Here is a 20,298-nt window from a genome sequence, read left to right on the forward strand (position 1 = left end):
CACAGCAGTGCAAATGCACAATGAAATGGCTACAAACAATCTGAAAGACCTGGGCACAGCAGGCCAATGAGGTTCCTATACTACTGATACAGGTGAACGTTACCATCCATTGCACCGCCTCCCCTGCCTCCGCCACCTGTCAATCACTCAGCTTACCTGTCAATCACTCAGCAACACTTACAACACAGCAGTGCAAATGCAGCCAAGGCACCATTGTGTAAATGCAGCACCAAGTGAGGTTGGGGGGGCTGGGATGGGGACAGCTGCCCCTCCTGTGGGTCCACCTTAGATCCACGTATCGCACATCAGGTTCGAACAGAGGCTTATGTAGGTAGAATTCAAAGCAAGTAGGGCAGACGAAAGGAGTACAGTGCATCATTATTCTGTGGAACTCAACGACACGAGATATGGGGGTGGCCACAAGCTTGGATGGCTTTCATAGCGGACTGGACAAAGTCATGGAGGAGGACAGGTCCATCAATAGCTACTAGACAGGGTGGCTCTGAGGTACCTCCAGAGGCAGTGTGCCTCTGAATCTGGGTTTCAAGGGAGCAACGATGGGGAAAAAGGATGCCTTTCTCACCTGCTTGAGGGCTTCCCTGTTGAGACAGCCAGTGGACCACTGTGGGAAGCATAATACTGGGCGAGATGGGTCTTTGGCCTGACTCAAAAGAGTTTTTCTTACATAGGACTGCTGGGGGAGGGGGGAACATATGCAAGATATACACATCCCATTGCCATGGATCAGGGCTGGGAAAGCAGACAGGGTCATTGATGCAATTCCAACAGAGCGAACATCAGCCAAAGCTTGGCTCAGTGAGGCTTGCAGTGAAAACGAACGTCAGGATACAACATGCGGAAGCGTTTATTGTCTGGTGCTCGATAGCTGAGGACACAATTTAGATTCCTCCAGGGGGAAGGGACAGGAGACACAGAGGAGACTTGGGGGCTGGCTGGAGATCAAGATGCCAATCCTCAGAAGCGGTTCCTCCGCGGATCTGCGGAACCGGAATCCACACTGGGCTTACCAGGCTGCCATGCAGATGTGCTCACTGTCGAGTCCAGATCTCCATTCTCTCTCTTACACTTAATTCTGGCCAGCCTGGACGGAAGGGGCCAAGGTCAGTCCTGATGGAGTGACGCCTAAATGTATATAAGAGGAAAAGCAGCTCGTTCTCCTTCCCTCCCACGAAGAACGTCTTGGGGGGTGGCAATGGAGGGGAAAGAGGGCCCCAACTGCTGGCATGAATACCGCTCAAGCATGCGGGATCATTTACAAACAGGGTGGCTAATCCCTCTCATTTATACACGTTTTTTTAATGATCATCAGGAGATGGATATGTTACCAGCCTCGGGGGGAAAAGGGGGGGAAGCATAATACCATCTTCATTTTCTTCTTCCCCACAATACCACAAAAGTCACAAACTGTCTGATACTTGCATTAAAATATTCCTGGTGGGGAGCAGATCTGAGCTTGGCTAAGGCCGACAGCTTATTTTGGATGTCTCTCCTGGATTAGAGGGTTTCTGGTTGGTTACAACTCGTTTTTCAGTTTTTGGGAGATGGTTGGGTTTCGCCCCCCCCTTTCTTACTGGCCTCATTTGGGCTTGGAAGGATCTGGGAAGGGAAATCTCTCTCACTAAAACATCCACGAACAAAATATCTTGCTTATGTTGCAACTTATATATTCCAGCGGGTTTTAAGTCTCTTGCTCTGGTACAGTTTTTCCTTCCTTCCCTCCAACGAGGGCTTTTCGAAACGCCTCTGCTTTCTCTTTAAGATCTGAAGAGACGGCTGGTTTAGAAGGCAAGCTGGTTCATGCTTTTCAGAAACAGATGCGAGTTCCTTTGTAGCAGTTTGGAGTGTCTAAGCAGCATCTTGGACAGAATTTGTGTAAGGGGATGACAACAGAGGATGCAGAGGAGGATGCAAGGTGCGGGTGGGGGGGAGACATGCCTCAACCACCACAAAATTCCAACGCAGAAGGCATTTCCACATAGGAGCTAATGTACAACATGCACATGGGTCGCCATGCATGATGATAACATGCATGGAAAATATTCCAAATTTGCTAGCATGCTATGCAGTCCTTTACCCTCACCAACTGTTGACAATGACCTGCACTGGTATAAGCTCAATGACTAAGGGCAGTGGCTTCCTAACTGCGCACCATGGTGCCTTAGGGCGCTGCGGCAGACTCACGGGGATGTCCTTGGTGGCTCTTCCTAACAACTCCCCAGGTGCTGCCATCTTGGATTCCGTGAAAACTTTTGAGATTCAAGAGGGTGGCGCCCAAATCTTGGATCTCATGAGATCCAAGATGGCAGCACCCAGCTGAGCCGGGAAGAAGAAGCTGTAAGGGGCACCATGTCCCTGGTAAGTTTGGGAACCACTGACTAAGGGACTGGCCTGTGAATTAAGGAACCCCAGTTTGAATCTTACCTCGAACACGAAAGGATGATGCACCACTATCATCCTAGCTCCAATGCTATATTTATAACATTGGTATAATAATATCTCCTTACAGGACTGTTGTGAGGATTATGAGAAAATGTATGAACACTGGAAGGGCTGGTCAAGACCAGCACTTGCCTCAGGCATTGTGGCAAATGTTGCCCTCCTTTATCTGGTGATACGACAGCCTCTGCTCCACCTGAACAGAAAAGGAAAGAGGAGGAACAGAACAGAAGAGGAAGTGTACAGGATAGAAGAGTAGCGGGCTAGAGTGTCAACATTTGTTCATACTTCCACTTCACCCTCCTCTTCCTTTTCAGCCCAGGCGGTGGGAGGAAGAGGAGCAGGAGCAGTAGAGGTGAGTGAATAGATGGAGACATGCCCCTGCCAATCTTCTGTCTGAGGCAGTTGGTCTCATGGATGGGCCAGCCCTACACTCTGGATGTTCAGAAATACTGTATAAATGTCAAGTACTATTACCATTAACAGGGAACTAGAATCCCCAAAAGACATTACATTTGTACAGGATCTGACATCAGTGTCACAATCCGTCACAGTTATTTTTAACACAGGAGACGAGAAGTGGGGAGCGCCACTTCATTCACAGCAAACATTTCATGGAAACGGTTTCTTTGTTGGGGTTTCTGCAGTCCCAGAAAAAGAGCACCAAAGCACATGATGGGGACAAGAATAGAAGGGCTGCAAACCAACTGGAGAATCAAACTCTGGTGGTGACTTTGTTTTAATGTCACTAAGAAGCCAAAGGCAGTTTATGGTTTGGCACATTTCCACGAGGATCTGACATGATTGGGTTATTGTGCTTTAACTGTTTTAAGAGATTTGTGCCCAGGCGGCTATGCAGCTGGGGGAGGCCTCACTTAACGCTTAATGATCAGTAGCTCTGTCTAGTATGTACAAATAATAGACTTTGAGGCTGTGCAGTTTTCCTGTAGTTCAGTGGTTCTCAAACTGAGCCGTGGCTCCCTGGGAGCAGCAGAAACCAGCCAGGGGAGCTGCAGAATCTCTGCAAAAAACCCACCAACCTATACAATCAAAAAAGTTTGGGAACCACTGCTGTAGTCCTTCCTCTATCTCAGGGGTGTCCAAACCTTTTGGCAGGAGGGCCACATAATCTCTCTGACACTGAGCTGGGGGCCAGTAAAAAAAAAAAAATTAATTTACATTTCAAATTTGAATAAATTTACATAAATGAATATATTAGAGATGGGACTTACATGAACGAATGAAGGTCTCGCGATAGCTCAAGGCCTATAAAAGACCTTGTGCAAAGCAAGACTGGCCTTTGCTGCTGCTTCACAGAAAGAAAGAGCAAGCATTAGAGACATCCCTTGGCCCGCTGCTTGCACAGGAGGTCAAACAGTCAGCCCTCGTGCTGAGAGGAGTCATGTTGGACCAGCATGGGCTCCAGCAAATCTCCGAAGGCCAGAGGCTCCTTGGAGACTGGGGTGTCCCCGTGGGCCAGACTGGGGGTCTCTGAGGGCCTGGGCCCCCCGCTCTATCTTAAATGGGCAAAAATTGACATAATGAGAAAAAGTTGAAGCATTCTAGCCTCTGCATTCACGCAGAGTTCATTTGGAAAGATTTGGAGATGGTTGCATTGCAAAAAGGAGTATGTTCACATTAGATGGCCAATTACACAATCTCAGATGCTTTCTATTTAATGCTAACAGGGCACATGCTATTTTCAATTTCATTTTCTTTAAGTAGCCACATATCTGAGTGCAGCATGGGCCTAAGCAGGTTTACTCAGAAGTGAGTGTCACTGAGCTGAAACAACATGATTCCAAACATGAGAGCACAGCAGTTAAGAAACTGGGCTCCCTAGTTGAGACCTTGTCCCTGCCAGGAATTCTCACTTGATCAGGCCCAGTCTTTTCCATCTGTAGTTTGGGGATAAATCACTCTGACTTCTCTCACAAGGACTGCAACAAAATTATGCATGAGAAAGGTTTGGAAAGTGTGACACAAATGCCAAGTTACTAAATTACTACTATTATTACTAACTACTACTAAGTTACTACTACTACATTACTAAATATTTACCCAACTGTTTATTTTAAAAAATTAAAACACAAAAATAGTTTCAACCTGAAAAGAAATATCCTATGTGTTTCCAGACCCTGTTTTTGCATTGAGGTGTTTAACTAAAAAAAAAAAGAAAAAAAGAAAAGAACAATTTCTCCTGAACATATCTCCATTTCCAAGTTGATGTTATCCATATAAAATTAACTACACCTTTTCTAGCACCATTCTATTAATGAGTAATGGAAGAAGCAATGATTGTTTTAAGACTTCTCTTGTACTTTTACAGGTTATATATTTATTTTTTTATTATTATTTTAAGTCTGAGGTTGGGAAGCTACAATGACTCCCTGGAGCAAAATGAGTAATCATCATGTTCAGCTGTTTTAAATTTTAATTTTATATTTGGTTGACAAGCTTAAACGTTCCCCTGGAGCAAGGAAGTGCAAGTATATTTCACGAGGTTGGGCCACAACTGAGTAGCTTTCATGCTTCCCAGAAGTCAGCCAAAACTGTTAATTCTTTACAAGATATAGTATAAAATTATTCAGCAAGGAAACATCAATCCCACATCAGCAAATATTTTTTGGGGTGGAGTGTGAGTGTATATGTATGCGTGTGTGGGGGGGAAATGTTTATTTTACCCATTTGATTTGCCAACAAGATTTTTCCACGTTTACACCAGCCAGCACACAGATCTTGAGTGTCATGAAAACTTTTTTCCAGAGAAGCAGACCTAAAGGGTCAAGGGAACGTGCCAGAGAAACACACAAATTCCAACAAAAAGAGATACCTCTTTATTTTAATTATCCTAATAGTTATGTTACGTTTTCCAGAAGAGAGTCTGGTCCAACAAGAAGCTGATGGAACATATCAAGATCCAGGTCTACAGAGCTTGCGTCCTGAGTACACTTCTGTACTGCAGCGAGTCATGGACTCTTCGCTCACAACAGGAGAGGAAACTGAACGCATTCCACACGCGCTGCCTCCGATGCATTCTCGGCATCACCTGGCAGGACAAAGTTCCAAACAACATAGTCCTGGAACGATCTGGAATCCCTAGCATGTATGCACTGCTGAAACAGAGACGCCTGCGTTGGCTCGGTCATGTTGTGAGAATGGATGATGGCCGGATCCCAAAGGATCTCTTCTATGGAGAACTCGTGCAAGGAAAGCGCCCTACAGGTAGACCACAGCTGCGATACAAGGACATCTGCAAGAGGGATCTGAAGGCCTTAGGAGTGGACCTCAACAAGTGGGAAACCCTGGCCTCTGAGCGGCCCGCTTGGAGGCAGGCTGTGCAGCATGGCCTTTCCCAGTTTGAAGAGACACTTGGACAACAGACTGAGGCTAAGAGGCAAAGAAGGAAGGCCCATAGCCAGGGAGACAGACCAGGGACAGACTGCACTTGCTCCCAGTGTGGAAGGGATTGTCACTCCTGAATCGGCCTTTTCAGCCACACCAGACGCTGTGCCAGAACCACCATCCAGAGCGCGATACCAGAGTCTTCTGAGACTGAAGGTTGCCAACTTCATAATAGATAATTAAGAACAGGCAGCATTCCCTAAGGGAAGGCAGTAAAATTGCAGGTGGAAGCAGGGCGTGCCTTTTACGAGGCTTGAGGTTGTATCCTCAAGTGTCCTTCCTCCTGCAGAAGGAGTTTATGTGGAATGAGGGCCAAATCCTATCCAATTTTCCTGTGCTGATGCAGTTATGGCAACAGCGCATGCGCACATTCTGCAGCAGGAGAACAGTCATGGAAGCCTCCTCCAGGTAAGGGAACATTTGCTCCCTATCCTTAGGGCTGCATTGCAGGTGCACCATCACTGGAAAGCTGGATAGGACTGGACCCTGAAGCATCTTCCTCCTTCAGGAGCAAGACTGCCTTCCCCAGGAGGAAGGAAGTCTTAGGATACAACGTCTTGGAAACTGTTGAATTGTTCCATCAAGGGTTAGTCAAGGACTTCAAAGCATTAATTTGTTCAAACTGCAACACACAAAGAAACATGCCAATGGCAAAAAAAAAAAATTAAAATTAAATGCACAGCAGTTGTACGTTGTAAACACAGGTTGCAATCTTATTCACACTTTCCTGGGAGTAAGCTCCATTGACTATAATGGGACTTACTTCTGAGTACTTCTGAGTAGACAGGCATAGGCTTGGGATCACAGGCTCTTCTTTTCTGCTTGCCATCAGCAATCTACTTCTGAAACAGTGCAGAGTTTTCTGATACATCATTTTGTGTGTGTGTGGGTGCTGTTTAAAGAGTAAAATACGTATTTAAAAATTAAAAGCCCACTAGGCGCATGAAGCCCCCTGGGCACACCAAAACTAGCTCTTTGGATCCCAGTCCAAGTTAATTAGCTGTTGTTATGAAAGAATGAAATTAAATTCTAAGCAGCCATAATCAACAATTCCTTACAACGAACACTATTATGCAGAACTGAAATTTTGTGAAAGATATTCAAGTGACTCAACTGTTCTGGGCTTTTATCCTGGAACCCCCCAGGTTCAGCCCAATTAGGAAACTTCAAAAATTAAAATAGAGAAAACATGTATAGAACTTTGAGGTCTGGCAGGTTCAAGGCATGGCAAGCACTTGAGGTGCCCAGGGCTCAAGTTGTTCAGGACCTTGTAGGCAGGCACCAGTACAGGCTTAGCTTGGAGTTTCAGTGCACTAGGGACTAGCAAGACGACAGAAGTCAAAAATGGATGAATGGTGCAACCTTTTTTTTCTTTTAAGGGGACAAATGTTCTTTAAAGAGCTTGCAAGTGGTACAAGGATGCTCTTTGAAGGGGCTGGACATTGCTTAATGTTGCCAAGCATCCAGAAGTGGCCTACGTGGAGTTTGCTTGGGAGGTGAAGTCTCCCACCAGGTTTGTCGCACGCCAGACAGGGGATGGTGGAGACGCCTGCCAAGGTTTCGTGGAGTCCCTGTGCTGCCTACGGAGACTCGGGCAGAAGGCTTTCATCCCAAGCCGAGTTCAGCGCAGGGTGCTTGGCAAGGTCAAAAGAAGAAAGCAACAAAAGTGAAGGTGATGAAAGTTGAGGTATGCCTGTACTTGAAGTTAGGAGATATTAGGGGAATCTTTGACGCAGGATAAAGGGAATCCAATGCAAATGTGCACAATTCATTTATTGTAAGGGAAGGGCCACTTGCTTCCCGATTCTCTGTGAACACATACTGCAAAGTCAGGAGCTCAACTGAGTCAGACACTGACTAATTCTCCTTTTGCAACACTTCAGGCGGCTTTCAAGTTTAATAAAGGACTCGTCACATTCCCAGGAAGTTCATATCAAGTCTGCTCAACAATTTCTGGATGTCTTTATTGCACAAAGCACAAACATCAATTACACTGATGTAATTACTACACATCAGTTTAATGAATTGCTAAGCAAATTCACTTATGCAAGATTTTATTTTGCTGGAAATGAGAATCATTAAGAAGGGAAGCATTTCTTTCTTTTATTATTTTTTTTTGGGGGGGGGGGAGGGATTAAGTTTGCAAAATTAAAGAGCTATTTTCCAGGAAGGAATCAGATAGAAAAACATGAGCTTTAAACCCAGCTATCTAACACTTGCTGCATATTTTTGCACAGGAAGTGCTCACAGCAGGGTTGTTAGGTTCAATATGAAATCAGTTTGCAAGCGGCTATATTTTATCTGAGAACATTTATGATCAGAAAGACTGCAATCCAGACTGAACAGGGGGGGGCAAGGGGGTGAGCTTCTTATTTTATTTTAAACATTGTGAGTCCAAATAAATTTATTAAAATTATCTTCAGAATGTTTAACATGGCCACAATCTGTCTCTGTTTTGCTTCTGCTAAAACTCACTCACTTCAAAGAAGTATAGCTTTGGGGGGGGGCAGGCTTATGGTTATGACAACTCCAGATTCCATTGAGGCAAAACTTTTGCGTCTCTAACTGCATCTAATAACCTTGGATCATTGTCACGTTCCAGTTTGTTGTGCCACATGGTCCAATCCCCCCCCCACTCCGGCAGCTACATTTTTCTTATGGTGCACATACACAAAATTAGCCTTGTGCTGTTAATCTGTTCCCAATCACTTCTTTTCTCTGTTCATTGCTTCTCCCACCTACAGCAAAATAATTTGTGCACGTATTCATCGGTTCTCTTGGGAAGAAGGTAGATTGGAGAGGTGTGTCATATGCTATATTTTTACCCTGCCTTTTTCAACAGTCAGAAGGGAGGCTGTTTCAAAATAAAATATAAAGGAGGCTTGTAATAAAGGCAGCAGAATAAAACAAAAGATTAATTAAGCCACAGTTAGCCAGCAGCTAAAAGACAGACCACCCTAATAAAACAACAGATCAGAAAGGTTGTAGGGGATTAACATTTTGGGAAGCTAAAGGCCTGAGAGAACAAGACAGGCTTGGTCAAGTGTCCAAACATTTCCAAAGAAGGAACCAGGTGAATGTGCCTAGAAAAGAGTGCCATAATTTGGGAGCCACCACCAAAAGGCTCTCTCTGCTTGCCTGATTCTGAAGGCAGATGCACTTGTGGAAGAGGAGATGAAAAAGGTCTTAACAGGCAGGCAGGTTTAAGGGAGAGAAGTCAGTTTAGGTTTCCAGCTCCCAGGCTGCCAAGGTCTTTAAAGGTCAAGAGTCTGAACTGTGTCCATAGAAGCGAACACACAGATCTTTCAGTGCTATTGGGAATGCAAGCATAGGCACATTTCAGATTTGTGCAATCTACTTTCTCTTACAGCCCAATCCTGAGCTGCCCAGCGGCAGCGCTCCAGCCCCACTGCTGAAGTTGGGTGCTGCAAAAGTGCCATAAGGCACTCTGAAGCCGATGGTGAGCGTGCTGTGCCAGCAAAGAGGCCAATGCCAGTTGACACTGGGTCTCAGCACTGGAAGGATGCATTGCTGGAGTACCAGGTGGTAAGTTTCCCCACTGCTCAGTGGGGAAGCCTTTTGGGGTGGGCAGGGAGAAGGGAACAAAACTGGGTGGGGAGAGACTGGGCCCAGGAGGGGAGCAGGGATGGCGGCAGAGGCTGCCACCGAATCCTATGCCCCTTCCTGAGCCGAGCCACAAAAGGGTTCTCCTTGGTTCTTTGTCAGCTCAAGGGCTGACTCAGATCCAAGCAGACCCATCAGGGCCGGCTGAGCTCCACAAAGAATGGTTGGTTGGCAACCTTCAGTCTCGAAAGACTATGGTATAAGCCTACAGCACCCTGTATTCCCAGGCGGTCTCCCATCCAAGTACTAACCAGGCCTGACCTTGCTTAGCTTCCGAGATCAGACGAGATTGGGCATGTGCAGGGTAACAGTTGCTGCAAAGAATAAATGAACTGGTGTTCCCTTACCCGGAGAAGAACTTCGGCACCTTCCCTGGCCCCATAGGATACAGCGGCAGTCATTTTGGTGCTGCTGTATCACTGGCCACTAGAGGGTGATAGAATTGGGCCCTTAGAATCCCAGCTCTACAAACTGGAGCCAGGTTCAAAACAGGAGAGGAATCATACATGTGAAATGAACAGGGTGCCCAGAAATTTGTTGACAGGGTCAGAAATAATCTCAAGTCCTTTCACACAAAACAAATCCACGCTAGAATTTCCCTGTGTTTTCTTCATTTCAGCAGTGTAATTTAGAAGGGGGGATTTTTTTTTTTTTTTTGCTACAGTTGTCAGACATAGAGAAAACAGAAACCCTTGCTAGTCTACTGCAAATCACTCGGAGATCTATCAGTAAATTCAATGTGCTTTCTCCCTGACCAGGCATAACTGTGTTCTGCACGCTTTATTTTATGTTGAACTGGATTGACCTCAGTAAAACATTCTGAGACCTTTTACAAACGGTGTACGTATTTCACACACTGTGAACCTCACACACACACAGCCTCCAGTACAGCAGGGGGAATAGAACACCAGCTGACTTTGGAAACAGCAGGTGTTTTAACTGGGGGTCATAAGACTTATTATTATTATTATCATTATTGATGCCATTCAATATTGTCTCCCCTTGCACAAAGCCCCCAAAGAGAGCACCCGAGCCAAAAGACTGGACAAATATTGTGACAGCCTTGCTTCACGCAGACAGAATGGCAGGAGAGCGGGAGTGCAGAATATCAATTATCTGATTTCTCCAACGCTGAAACGTGTGGTCAGATTTGTACTTTAACCTGCCTGCCCCTCATAAAAAGGGCTTGGAGGGAGGAGGAATCTGGGGGCAAATGTAAAACAAGCTCAGCGTTTGATAGAAAGAAGTCACCAGTTAGGCTTAACCATTGGTTAAACAATTAGCAGCATGATCAAAGCACTGGAAGCAAGTGCTCCGGGGCAAGCCCCATTGAGGATACCCATACATGATGTGTATGTGCAACCTCCTGATTTTAGAAATGGGCTATGTCAGAAGGCAAGATGCAAGGGAGGGCACCAGGATGAGGTCTCTTGTTATCTGGTGTGCTCCCTGGGGCATTTGGTGGGCTGCTGTGAGATACAGGAAGCTGGACTAGATGGGCCTGTGGCCTGATCCAGTGGGGCTGTTCTTATGTTCTTAGGTGAAAGGGTAGTGCAGCTCTAGTGCAGCTCCCATTTACTTCCACGGAGACTGTAGAGGACAACTACCAGGTGGACTGTGGTTTTTGACTATTTCTTTTTCAACAGTAGGGCTAAGACAGAAATATCCCAACTTCTTATATTAGGATTTATACACACCAATCTCTTATGTTAGAAGAAACCCATTTGTGTGTAAATTTCACTAGATTTCAGAGTAGTAAGATAGGTCAATTTATGTGAAACACCCCAATGAGTTTCTGGACTTAAGAAAAGTCAACAAAACTCAAGAAGATTATGTTCTCAGCGGTAGAAAAAGCAGTCAAGGGGGATCCAACATTTTGATGGAGCCGAATTGTATGGACCTGCTGAGACCCCAGTTAGTTTTGCATAATTAAGTCCAGATTTTGCTCCACGTGGGTCTTTTTTAGTCCTGACATATAAACTCTTGCCTTTTTTAAAAAAAGATGCTGTATTATATAAAAGTAACTAAACAACTCTAGATGAATTTCCATGACTCAAGCAAGCAAACAAACAAACAAGCATCATTCAAGACAGCATGGTGGCTGGGGTGGAATCTGTACAAGAGGATCAAAACAAGCTCATATGAAGCACACACACTTTAAAATATGGACCATCACACCCATTAAAAGAACAGTGACGAAGACAGCCGCACCTGCACCTATTGAAAGACAGGAAGAACATCATACCTCTCTTCTGCCTTAAGGCAAACTACGACCTGGTCTACACATGCAGCAGAATAATGGTGCAGTCCTATCTGCACTTACCTGAGAGTGAAGGCCCAGTCCTATCCAACTTTCCAGTGCTGATGCAGCCATGTGGGCGTGCGCTGCATCCATTGCAACTGCATCAGTCCTGGAAAGTTGGATAGGATTGGGTACTAAGTCCCACTGAACACAATTAGACTTACTTTTGAGTAGACACATATAATTGTGCTGTGGAAGAGCCCTGAAGTGATAAAATTGTCAGTAGCACTTCAGGCTACCAGTGGAAAAAAAATCACATTTTGGAACATCGTTCTCTATGATGAAACGGAAGGGTCAGTGCCACAGGTTGGCCAATGGCCAAGAGATTGCACACTCCCCAGGCTCTACCTGGTTGTCCTATGAAGCCCACCTCCCCACCCAACACGCACCTTTACATAGCCACAGTGAAGTACAGCAGATAAGCACATAACTCCACTGCTGCCTCCTTCCAGGTTGCTTGCTGCTAAGGAATCTTTCGGTCTGTGGAGAGCATGTAGGTTTGGCTGAAGGGACAGAGGAAGGACCATTGTAAGTCTCATGCTGGTCCTGCCCCCTCCTCCACCCCTGGTCAATTCCACTGTTCTCCGGGAACCCAAGAGAACAAGCAGATGGGTCAAGATAGTGGAAGAGCTGTCCAAGCGAGATTTGTGTGCAGTCCTTCTTCCCCTACCCCCAGTAGACAACTTGGCTGTCCACCTGTGTTGTCACCAGAGTTAAACAGAAGGATGGAGAGATGCACAGGGGGATGGCCTGATGAAACCTGGTGCTGACACAGCTAGGTGGCAATCCTGCTTTGATTTCTGATAACTGATTTGGCTTACCTGACCAAATGATGAGCAAATCTCATTGCTATACCACACTTGTCCATTAATAAAGGGTAAGGGCAGCCAATGCCTCAGAAATGACTCTTTCAACTCACACTGTAAATAGACCATTTTGGAAGGCATCCTGCCACCACCAAACACAACAAATTCCTCCTTAATTACTACGAACTTTTTAAAGTTAGCTGAAAGCATGCTTTTTCCCCTGCCCCGGTAGCTATTCACATTTGGAGAGAGGGACCACCATGGCACATGCCTTGGATGCAGAAATTCCTGGATTCAGTCTCCAGTGTCTCCAGGTAGGATGGAGAAAAATTCTTGTCTGGACAGCCACTGTTGACACCACATGTTGACAACACTGGGCTAGATGGATGAAGAGTTTGATTCAGTAAATGGCAGCATCCAATGCTCCCACATCCCATTTTAACTATTTGCCTTCTTGTAGTTTTATAATTTAAACAACCTGCAAAAAGACTCTGTGAAATTCCTGACATTGTGTGGGCTTGTCCCATTCCAAGAGAGAGAGCGTACTGAGAGAGAAGCTGGCTGTGAGGGCTTGTTGCTCCAACCAATGCAGTGGTTTTCACATTCCCTTATGCTCAGGGAATCTTTTCGATGCCCAGTTGTCCAGTTGTCTTTCGAACCCTCATGTGTTGTAGACAATTCATGAAGCAGCTCAAGTTCAAAAGAAAGGATGCCAGCCAGACTTCTTTGATCTCACTGTTGCCCTGCGTAAACTGAAGATAAGTTTTGCAACAGGGTTAGGCAAGCACCAAGCTTGCGGAACCCACTTCATTTTTGCACTGGATATACACTAGCCAAAGCCAAGTGCAAAGTGCAAATGGTGTCATTCTCACTTACTCAGAAATGAAGACTCAAAATACCACTGAGTGCACGCGCAGGCAAGGAATTCTGTTTCAGTGCCAAAAAAAAGGAGGGTTTTTCACATAAAACATGCTAGTTTTCTCCAAAGCTTCAATTCAGCAGCCTAATTTGGGGAGGGGGCAGCCTTTTTTGTTGTCAGTTGCCATTGTTAATTAATTGGGAGTCAGAAACCCTTGCTGATCTACTGGCAAGTCACCCAGATATTCCAGTAGATCCCAGTCTACCCCCTATTCCTTCTCTCACAGAAGCTTTTTTGTCACTAATCATCCTAACTGCGATATACTCACTGTGAAAAGATTTTTCAGTTTATATAACTGCCTCGGGAACAGTGGGCAAAAGTCACCATTCAGACACCAAAAAAAACTGGTCAAAGAAGCACATGTTTGTGAAATGTTAACTGAGTTTGTGTGGGTCTGAGAGGGCCAAGACCTTGTGGGTAGAGACCTGGATTTCATCGTGGCCAGCAGCCACTAAATGTTTAAACTACATTAGTTTTTCATCCTAACCTAAAATCAAAACATTCTCACTGAATAACACGTTCAAGCAGTGGTGGATTAACAGCACATGCTACAGCTCCCACATTTTTGAGGGCCCTGCACTAAATGCTTGCAGGCTGTCCCAGTGAAATCTGCATCTCATAATCTTGCAGCCCTGTTGTTTACACATCAGCAGAGCTGCACGTGCATCATCGTTATGGATGTCACCAGGAAAGGTCCCTCACAGGCGACAAGCCATGAGACGAAGGCTACCTCGGAATGCCAGGTTCAAGAGAGTGGCCACAGAATGCAGGTATCTCCTTGTCTTGTGTTCTCCTGGAGGCATCTGGTGGACCACTGTTTGATACAGATGAAACTCTGGCCTGATCCAGCAGGGCTCTTCTCGTGTTCTTATGGGTAGATATATTGGCAGAACATGCCTATCCTGCCAGTCAGTCGAGTTCTCTTTCATTCTCATTCACACCCTGTCCAAGCCTTCCAACATCTTTGCCCGCATTCAGATTCCATGCAGACAACTGGGAATTTTTCCTAACCTAACTAAACTCAATGCATCACAACTATGCAGTACCAAAAATACAGAATCTAGTTAGCTTTTGCCTTATTCAGAGCTGTAAAGCTGTGGTTAAAAAAAAATCAAACGCAAATGAGGCAATCTCCTTTTCAACATATTCAGGCATGGCAACGCTCTGCTATTAACCTCTCCCTTTTACTGCAGGTATTCACGCTCGTTCAAGTTCAGAGATGTTATTAGAATTGGGAAGTCACTTTAAGGTGTTTCCATCCACCATGGAAGCTGGCAATGAGTTTCCCATTAAGTCATGAATGATTTCCTGTTTAATGTAAGTTGAAAAGGATGTTCAAAATAATCCCTGATGGCTCTTGTGCAATTACCTAAATAGGGTGCCCTCACATAACTGCCTCAAATGGGTTTAATAGATCTTGGGAGGATAGCCATGTGAAGGGAGCTAGGGATCATTGATCCTGGCTTGATAACCTGGCTTGTTCAAACCACAGTCTGCTAATGAACAGTGCCCATGCCAACAACAAATCGTGGTCGTTCTCAGGGGTTGAAGTGGAAGCCTTAAAGCTTGCTGTTTTTATATCCATATGTTTCCTTTGTAATTTTAAAATTTTTTATGGTTTTTATTCATGCTTTTATTTGTATGTTTTTATGATTGCATTTTTATCTCTAATTGTACACCACATTGAACAAAAGAAAGACGGCATATAAATAAATTAAATAAATAAATTTTGCACACAAAAAGGAACACACAAACCTAAGCTAGCATCCTACTGCTTTCTGCTTACACAACAAACTGCAGTTTAAAGCCCTATATGGCTTGGGGCCAGGATACAAGAAAGCCTGCCTTCATATAATCTCCAGATACCGGAGAAGGCCCTTTTATAGGTGCAGCTGACTACGGAGGTGGGAGGGGTGGCAGCAAGGAGTAGGGCCTTCTCCGTGGTGGCACCTACTTTATGGAATTCCCTCTCTTTCAGTTTACAAACCCCTCCCCCTTTGGAGACTTTCTAGCAGGGCCTAAAGACATTTCTTTTTACACTCACCTTCCGAGTTTCAGGTTTTTAATATGGATAGTAAAGGTTTTGCGCTGCTATTTACAGTTATTTAAAGTTTTATGGGCTACATTCTTTTTTATTTTGCTGCTGGCTTTTAACGATATTTTATTTATCATATTTCTAACCCGCCTCTCTCTCCTTAAAAGGACCCAAGGTTGCATACTGTCTTTAGGGAATTTTAATATTTATATTTTTATAATGCTTGTTGTAAGCCACTTTGAATGCCCACTTGGGAGATAAAGCAGGTTATAAATTTGTAAATAAATAAATATGTCTGCACTCAATCAGTGCTTCATGCTACGGTCCACCTCGCTAGCTTGCCAAAGTACTCGTCGATGCGACACCATCTATATCAGAAGTCTGCACTGCCTGTAGATGAATTCAAAGGCAACTTGATCGAGGTTCCATCCAACCTTCTTTGCACTGATTTGCTCAACAGATGAGAAAAAAAACACATTCTAGTACAACTTTGCACCTACTATATTTGCCTGTTCTAAATGAGCAATGACAGGGCACTGACCCAACGAACCCAGTTCCTCTGCTCTTCAAACCTGAAAGTTATTATTGCACTATCCACCAGCGCACATTTTTGCAGAGCATATTTTGAACAGATGGCAGATAAAACCGCCCATCCAAGAGCAACTCAAAACAAATGCAGAAGAATCCCAGCCGCTCTCCACACTGAGAAGAGCACACACTGTCATTCTGCAATCACTTCATTATGAAGGTTATGTAACCGCACACACTACTTCCCCCAGCCTGGAATGCAATTAATTTCCTCCCCTCCGCACCAAAATGTTGTAAGTCACCATTCTGACCGTCTGGAGTATTTTGGTCTTAAGCACTGCTGGAGATAGGAAACTGGAACCGTTCCAAGGGGTAACGTATATTTTGTGACATGCAGTCTTCTGGATTTCAGAGCAGAGCCTGGCTGCTGTTTGGAAAAAATAAACACTGCTTTCATGATTATCTGGGTCCTGTAGTCAACCCCAGGGAAACTTTATTCTTTTAACTGCTGCCTGTGGTTGTTGCTTCAGTTGCATGCTGGAATCTTCCTACTCACAAATATACTAATTGCAGTCAGTAATTATCTGAAGTCTGGCACCATTCACTTCACCTGGCATATAATTAGAAAACCCTGGTATGCAAATATAAAAGGCTTTGTTTTTGCACAGAGTTTTTTAAAGTATAAATATCGTGCATCTCTTTTATGCCAACCAAATCTCATGTAATACTTTGCCTCCAGTTCTTTCGTGCTGCATGATTCCCAGTCACTCCATACCTGAAGAACAAGGATTTGTCTCTATCAAATCAGATACAACAGAACTAGCTACACAACAGCAGTGGGATACTGGGTACAGTGAGGCATACTCCCAAGAGAGCATGTAAAGGACTGCAGCCTAAGTTAGTCACTGCAGGCATAATGCTAGACTAGATGGGCCTATGGCCTGATCCAGCGGGGCTGTTCTTATGTAATGCTGGCTCCCCCTTAACCAGAGCTAAAGGACTAAGACCATGGTTCCCAAACTGTGAGCTGTGACACACCCAGAGAGCCACAGAAACCAGCCAGGGGAGCCACAGAATCCTTGTGAAAAACCCACCGCACTATACAATGTATATGATTTTAGCTGTAATGGGGAGCCGGGGCCAATGACCCAGTAGGTCAAGGGAGCCGTCAGTTGAAACCTGATTTTCGTTGGGCTGTGAAAAGAGGAGGCTAAAAATGGATTTCACCTTGTTTCGAGGCAGTACAAACATGGAGCTATTCAAACAGGAAGAAAAGTAAGAAAGGAAGAAAGGTAAAGGTGGTTATCGGGAGTTGCAGTCTTTGTGAGGGCTGCTGCTCTCCCACTCCTGCCTTTGGGAGTGGGGGACATGGAAGAAAGAAGAAACCGGGCTGTATTGATCCTATCAGGAAATTTCCATGGGGCAGTGCATCCCTTCTGCAGCACAAACTCATGCATGCCTACTTAGAAGTAACTTCCATTAAACTTCCGGCCCGGTGCGGAGAGCCATCCGCCTCGGGAGCGGAGCGCGGCCGGAAGGGTTCCCCTGGGGGCTGGGGATAAGAATAGGCCCTCGGTTTGGCTGTACTTGTCGTAAGAGGCGACTAAACAGCCACCGGGTAGATGGGACTCGTCAGCCTGGGAAGGCAGCTCATCTGAGAGAAGGAAAACTCTGATCCCAAACCGCCACTGCCTTGTGGCTACATCCAGTTATGGAAAAGGCGTCAGGAGTCAACCTCGAGGCAAAATCCGCAGCCGGAGTCCCTGAGGCAGTTCATGGCTGAACACAGTCACGTTCTGGCAACTCCTGCAACGCTGCTGGAACCAACCGTATTGGCTTTTGCCTTTCCATTGGACCATTTCAGTGATGTGGAGAGGGGGGATTTGCTGCATGGGTAAGAGCCTATCCTCCATATCTACTTTACCCAGGCTTTGCGCACTGGAGAGGACACTCTGTTCCAGAACCACCATTCAGAGCGTGACACCATAGTCTTCCAAGACTGAAGGATGCCAACAACAACCATTAAGCATAAAACGTGTAGCCTTGTTTAACCCATCTTTGCAGGGCCCACAGGTGTACACACTTGGTCTCTGTTGCATATATGCAACGTTGGGCAGAAATGGCTTAATTACAATTTCCTAAAGCAGAATTTGAAATTAACGTCAGGTGGACTATTTGAGGAAAGACAGGAATATTAGGATAAATCTAGTGAAATTTCTCAGGCAGTAGGGGAGAGTTCTAAGTATCCCTAGTTTTTGTTTCCCTGGTTTTTGCTCAAAGGTAAATTACTTAGAAATAAATAAAAATGTAACCAAATGTAATGTAAGTGGCCCCAATTCAGTTTATTTTATTTGTACCAAAAATGAATGCAGGCCTGAATGGCAACAAAGAGCTTATTTCTGGTCATCACCAGCTTAATGATGTCACTTTCTGCAGGATCAAATCACTTCAGGCGCTAGGTGGGTCCTGACAGACTGTTGTTTTTAAAAAGTAGGTCATGGTGCTAACAAGTTTGGGAACCACTGGCTAGAGCATATTTCCATTTCAACAGGGTCTTGAAACCGTACCTGGAAACAAGTCCCATTGAAACAGCTGGAATTTACTTCCCAGTGATGTGTCAGGATTGGAATGCTAGCACAATACATTCTAAGTGGATGACATACTCCCTTCATTTCTTCTGAGGGATTATCTTAAAGGCATCAAAACTTACCTGGTTAAATATTCTAGTGCCAACTCCGACCCCGATGGTTTTTTAGGTTCTTCTTTCTTCATTACGACTCCTCTTTCTCGCATTAGTTTCTTTTGTTCCTTCTTGTGTTCTTTCTTCAGTTTTCTTTCCAACCTCCTCTTCTCCTCAGGAGTAAGCTCCTTCTCTTTCTCCTCCTAAAAAACAAAAGGCTAAACTCAACTTACCATTTCCTAGAAAATGCCCATTGTGATGTTGGACAAGTTGCACATGGCATGAGGGCCAAGTTGTTCCGGAGACACCTGGGTGCACTGTAAAGCATCTATGTGCAGACACCACATGTGCCCCTATTTGTACTGGATTGAGCCAAAGTTTGAGCATCTTTTATCCTCACAGTGGCCAAACAATAGCTTCCAACAAGCAAGGAATGGAGGCAATAGTCCTTTCCTAATTTTTGTCCCCTGATATCTGGCATTAAGAGATCTCCTGCCTTTGTACATGTAGGTTCTATAAGAACAAAAACAGGATCAGACCACTTGATCAACCAGATGCCTTCCGGAAGCCCACAAGGCAATGCACTCTATCCCAATGTTGCTCTCCAGCGACTTGTACACCACGACCTACTGCCTCTGAACACAGAAGCTGGGCCCCAAAATGGCTCTCTGATATCATACACATTTGCAAATTTGTTTTGTCACATTTACACTTCTAAGTACACACTTAAAGGAAGGGTGTGGAGGCTGGATCAACCCTTGGAAGAGGTTTTGCCAGGTGTCACGCTGCTGCTGATTGGATGCAATGGCTCACAAAGTCTGCAGCCCCTATCTTTAGATGCCGTGGTTGCAAACCCCAGGCACTAACAGGAGATGAAGGTGCTCCACTGAAAAGGTCGGTTAGATGGCAGATAATTTGTTCCTGAGCCTGGCTGGCTGGTAATCCGCTTGCTCAGTGCTGATTGTTGCCTCTGCCTTCATCTGCACTTTAAAATGAAGTTGCAAGACAGGTGGGGGGGGGGGGAGAAAGGCACTGGAAATGGAACACTTTGTGTTATCGCAAAGAACATCCTTTGATCCTTTTAATCTACCACAATTAAACATCTAAGATCAAAGTCACATCTGTAACAACAAAGGAAGAGCTTTGCTGGTTCATCTAGCCCTGAATAATGCTTCCCATAGTCGCCGACCAGGAAGCCCACCAGCAGGGCGTGGAGGCAGCAGCCCCCCCATCATTATGCCCCTGATGGTGGCATACTACACACTGCAAGACAAAGGTTCTGTAGGGCAGTGTTTCTCAAACTGTGGGTTGGGACCCACTAGGTGGGTCACGAGCCAATTTCAGGTGGGTCCCCATTCACTTCTATATTTTATTTTTAATATATTAGACTTGATGCTACCATGGGATGTGACTGCATTTGGGGAGATCTGTACTTTTAACAGGCTACTATGTATATGCTTTTAACGTGATAGTTAATGGGGCTTAGTCCTGGGTAAGTGTAGGTAGGATTGCAGCCTAGGATTGTTAAAAATTTTCCTGCTT

At 45.0% G+C, this 20,298-nt stretch overlaps 1 protein-coding gene and 1 pseudogene across 1 annotated transcript in view; both read right to left on the reverse strand.

The window, feature by feature from the left end:
- Nucleotides 1-20,298, reverse strand: part of C13H7orf50 (chromosome 13 C7orf50 homolog) — a 132,231-nt gene that overhangs the window by 3,595 nt on the left and 108,338 nt on the right. Inside the window, exon 3 of the mRNA XM_066640905.1 lies at nt 18,787-18,959. Within this exon, the coding sequence (XP_066497002.1) occupies nt 18,787-18,959 (173 nt within the window). The remainder of the gene's footprint in view (nt 1-18,786; nt 18,960-20,298) is intronic.
- Nucleotides 9,690-9,807, reverse strand: LOC136634113 (5S ribosomal RNA; annotated as a pseudogene).

Source organism: Tiliqua scincoides, chromosome 13 (assembly GCF_035046505.1).
Source record: "Tiliqua scincoides isolate rTilSci1 chromosome 13, rTilSci1.hap2, whole genome shotgun sequence".
Classification (NCBI taxonomy): domain Eukaryota; kingdom Metazoa; phylum Chordata; class Lepidosauria; order Squamata; family Scincidae; genus Tiliqua; species Tiliqua scincoides.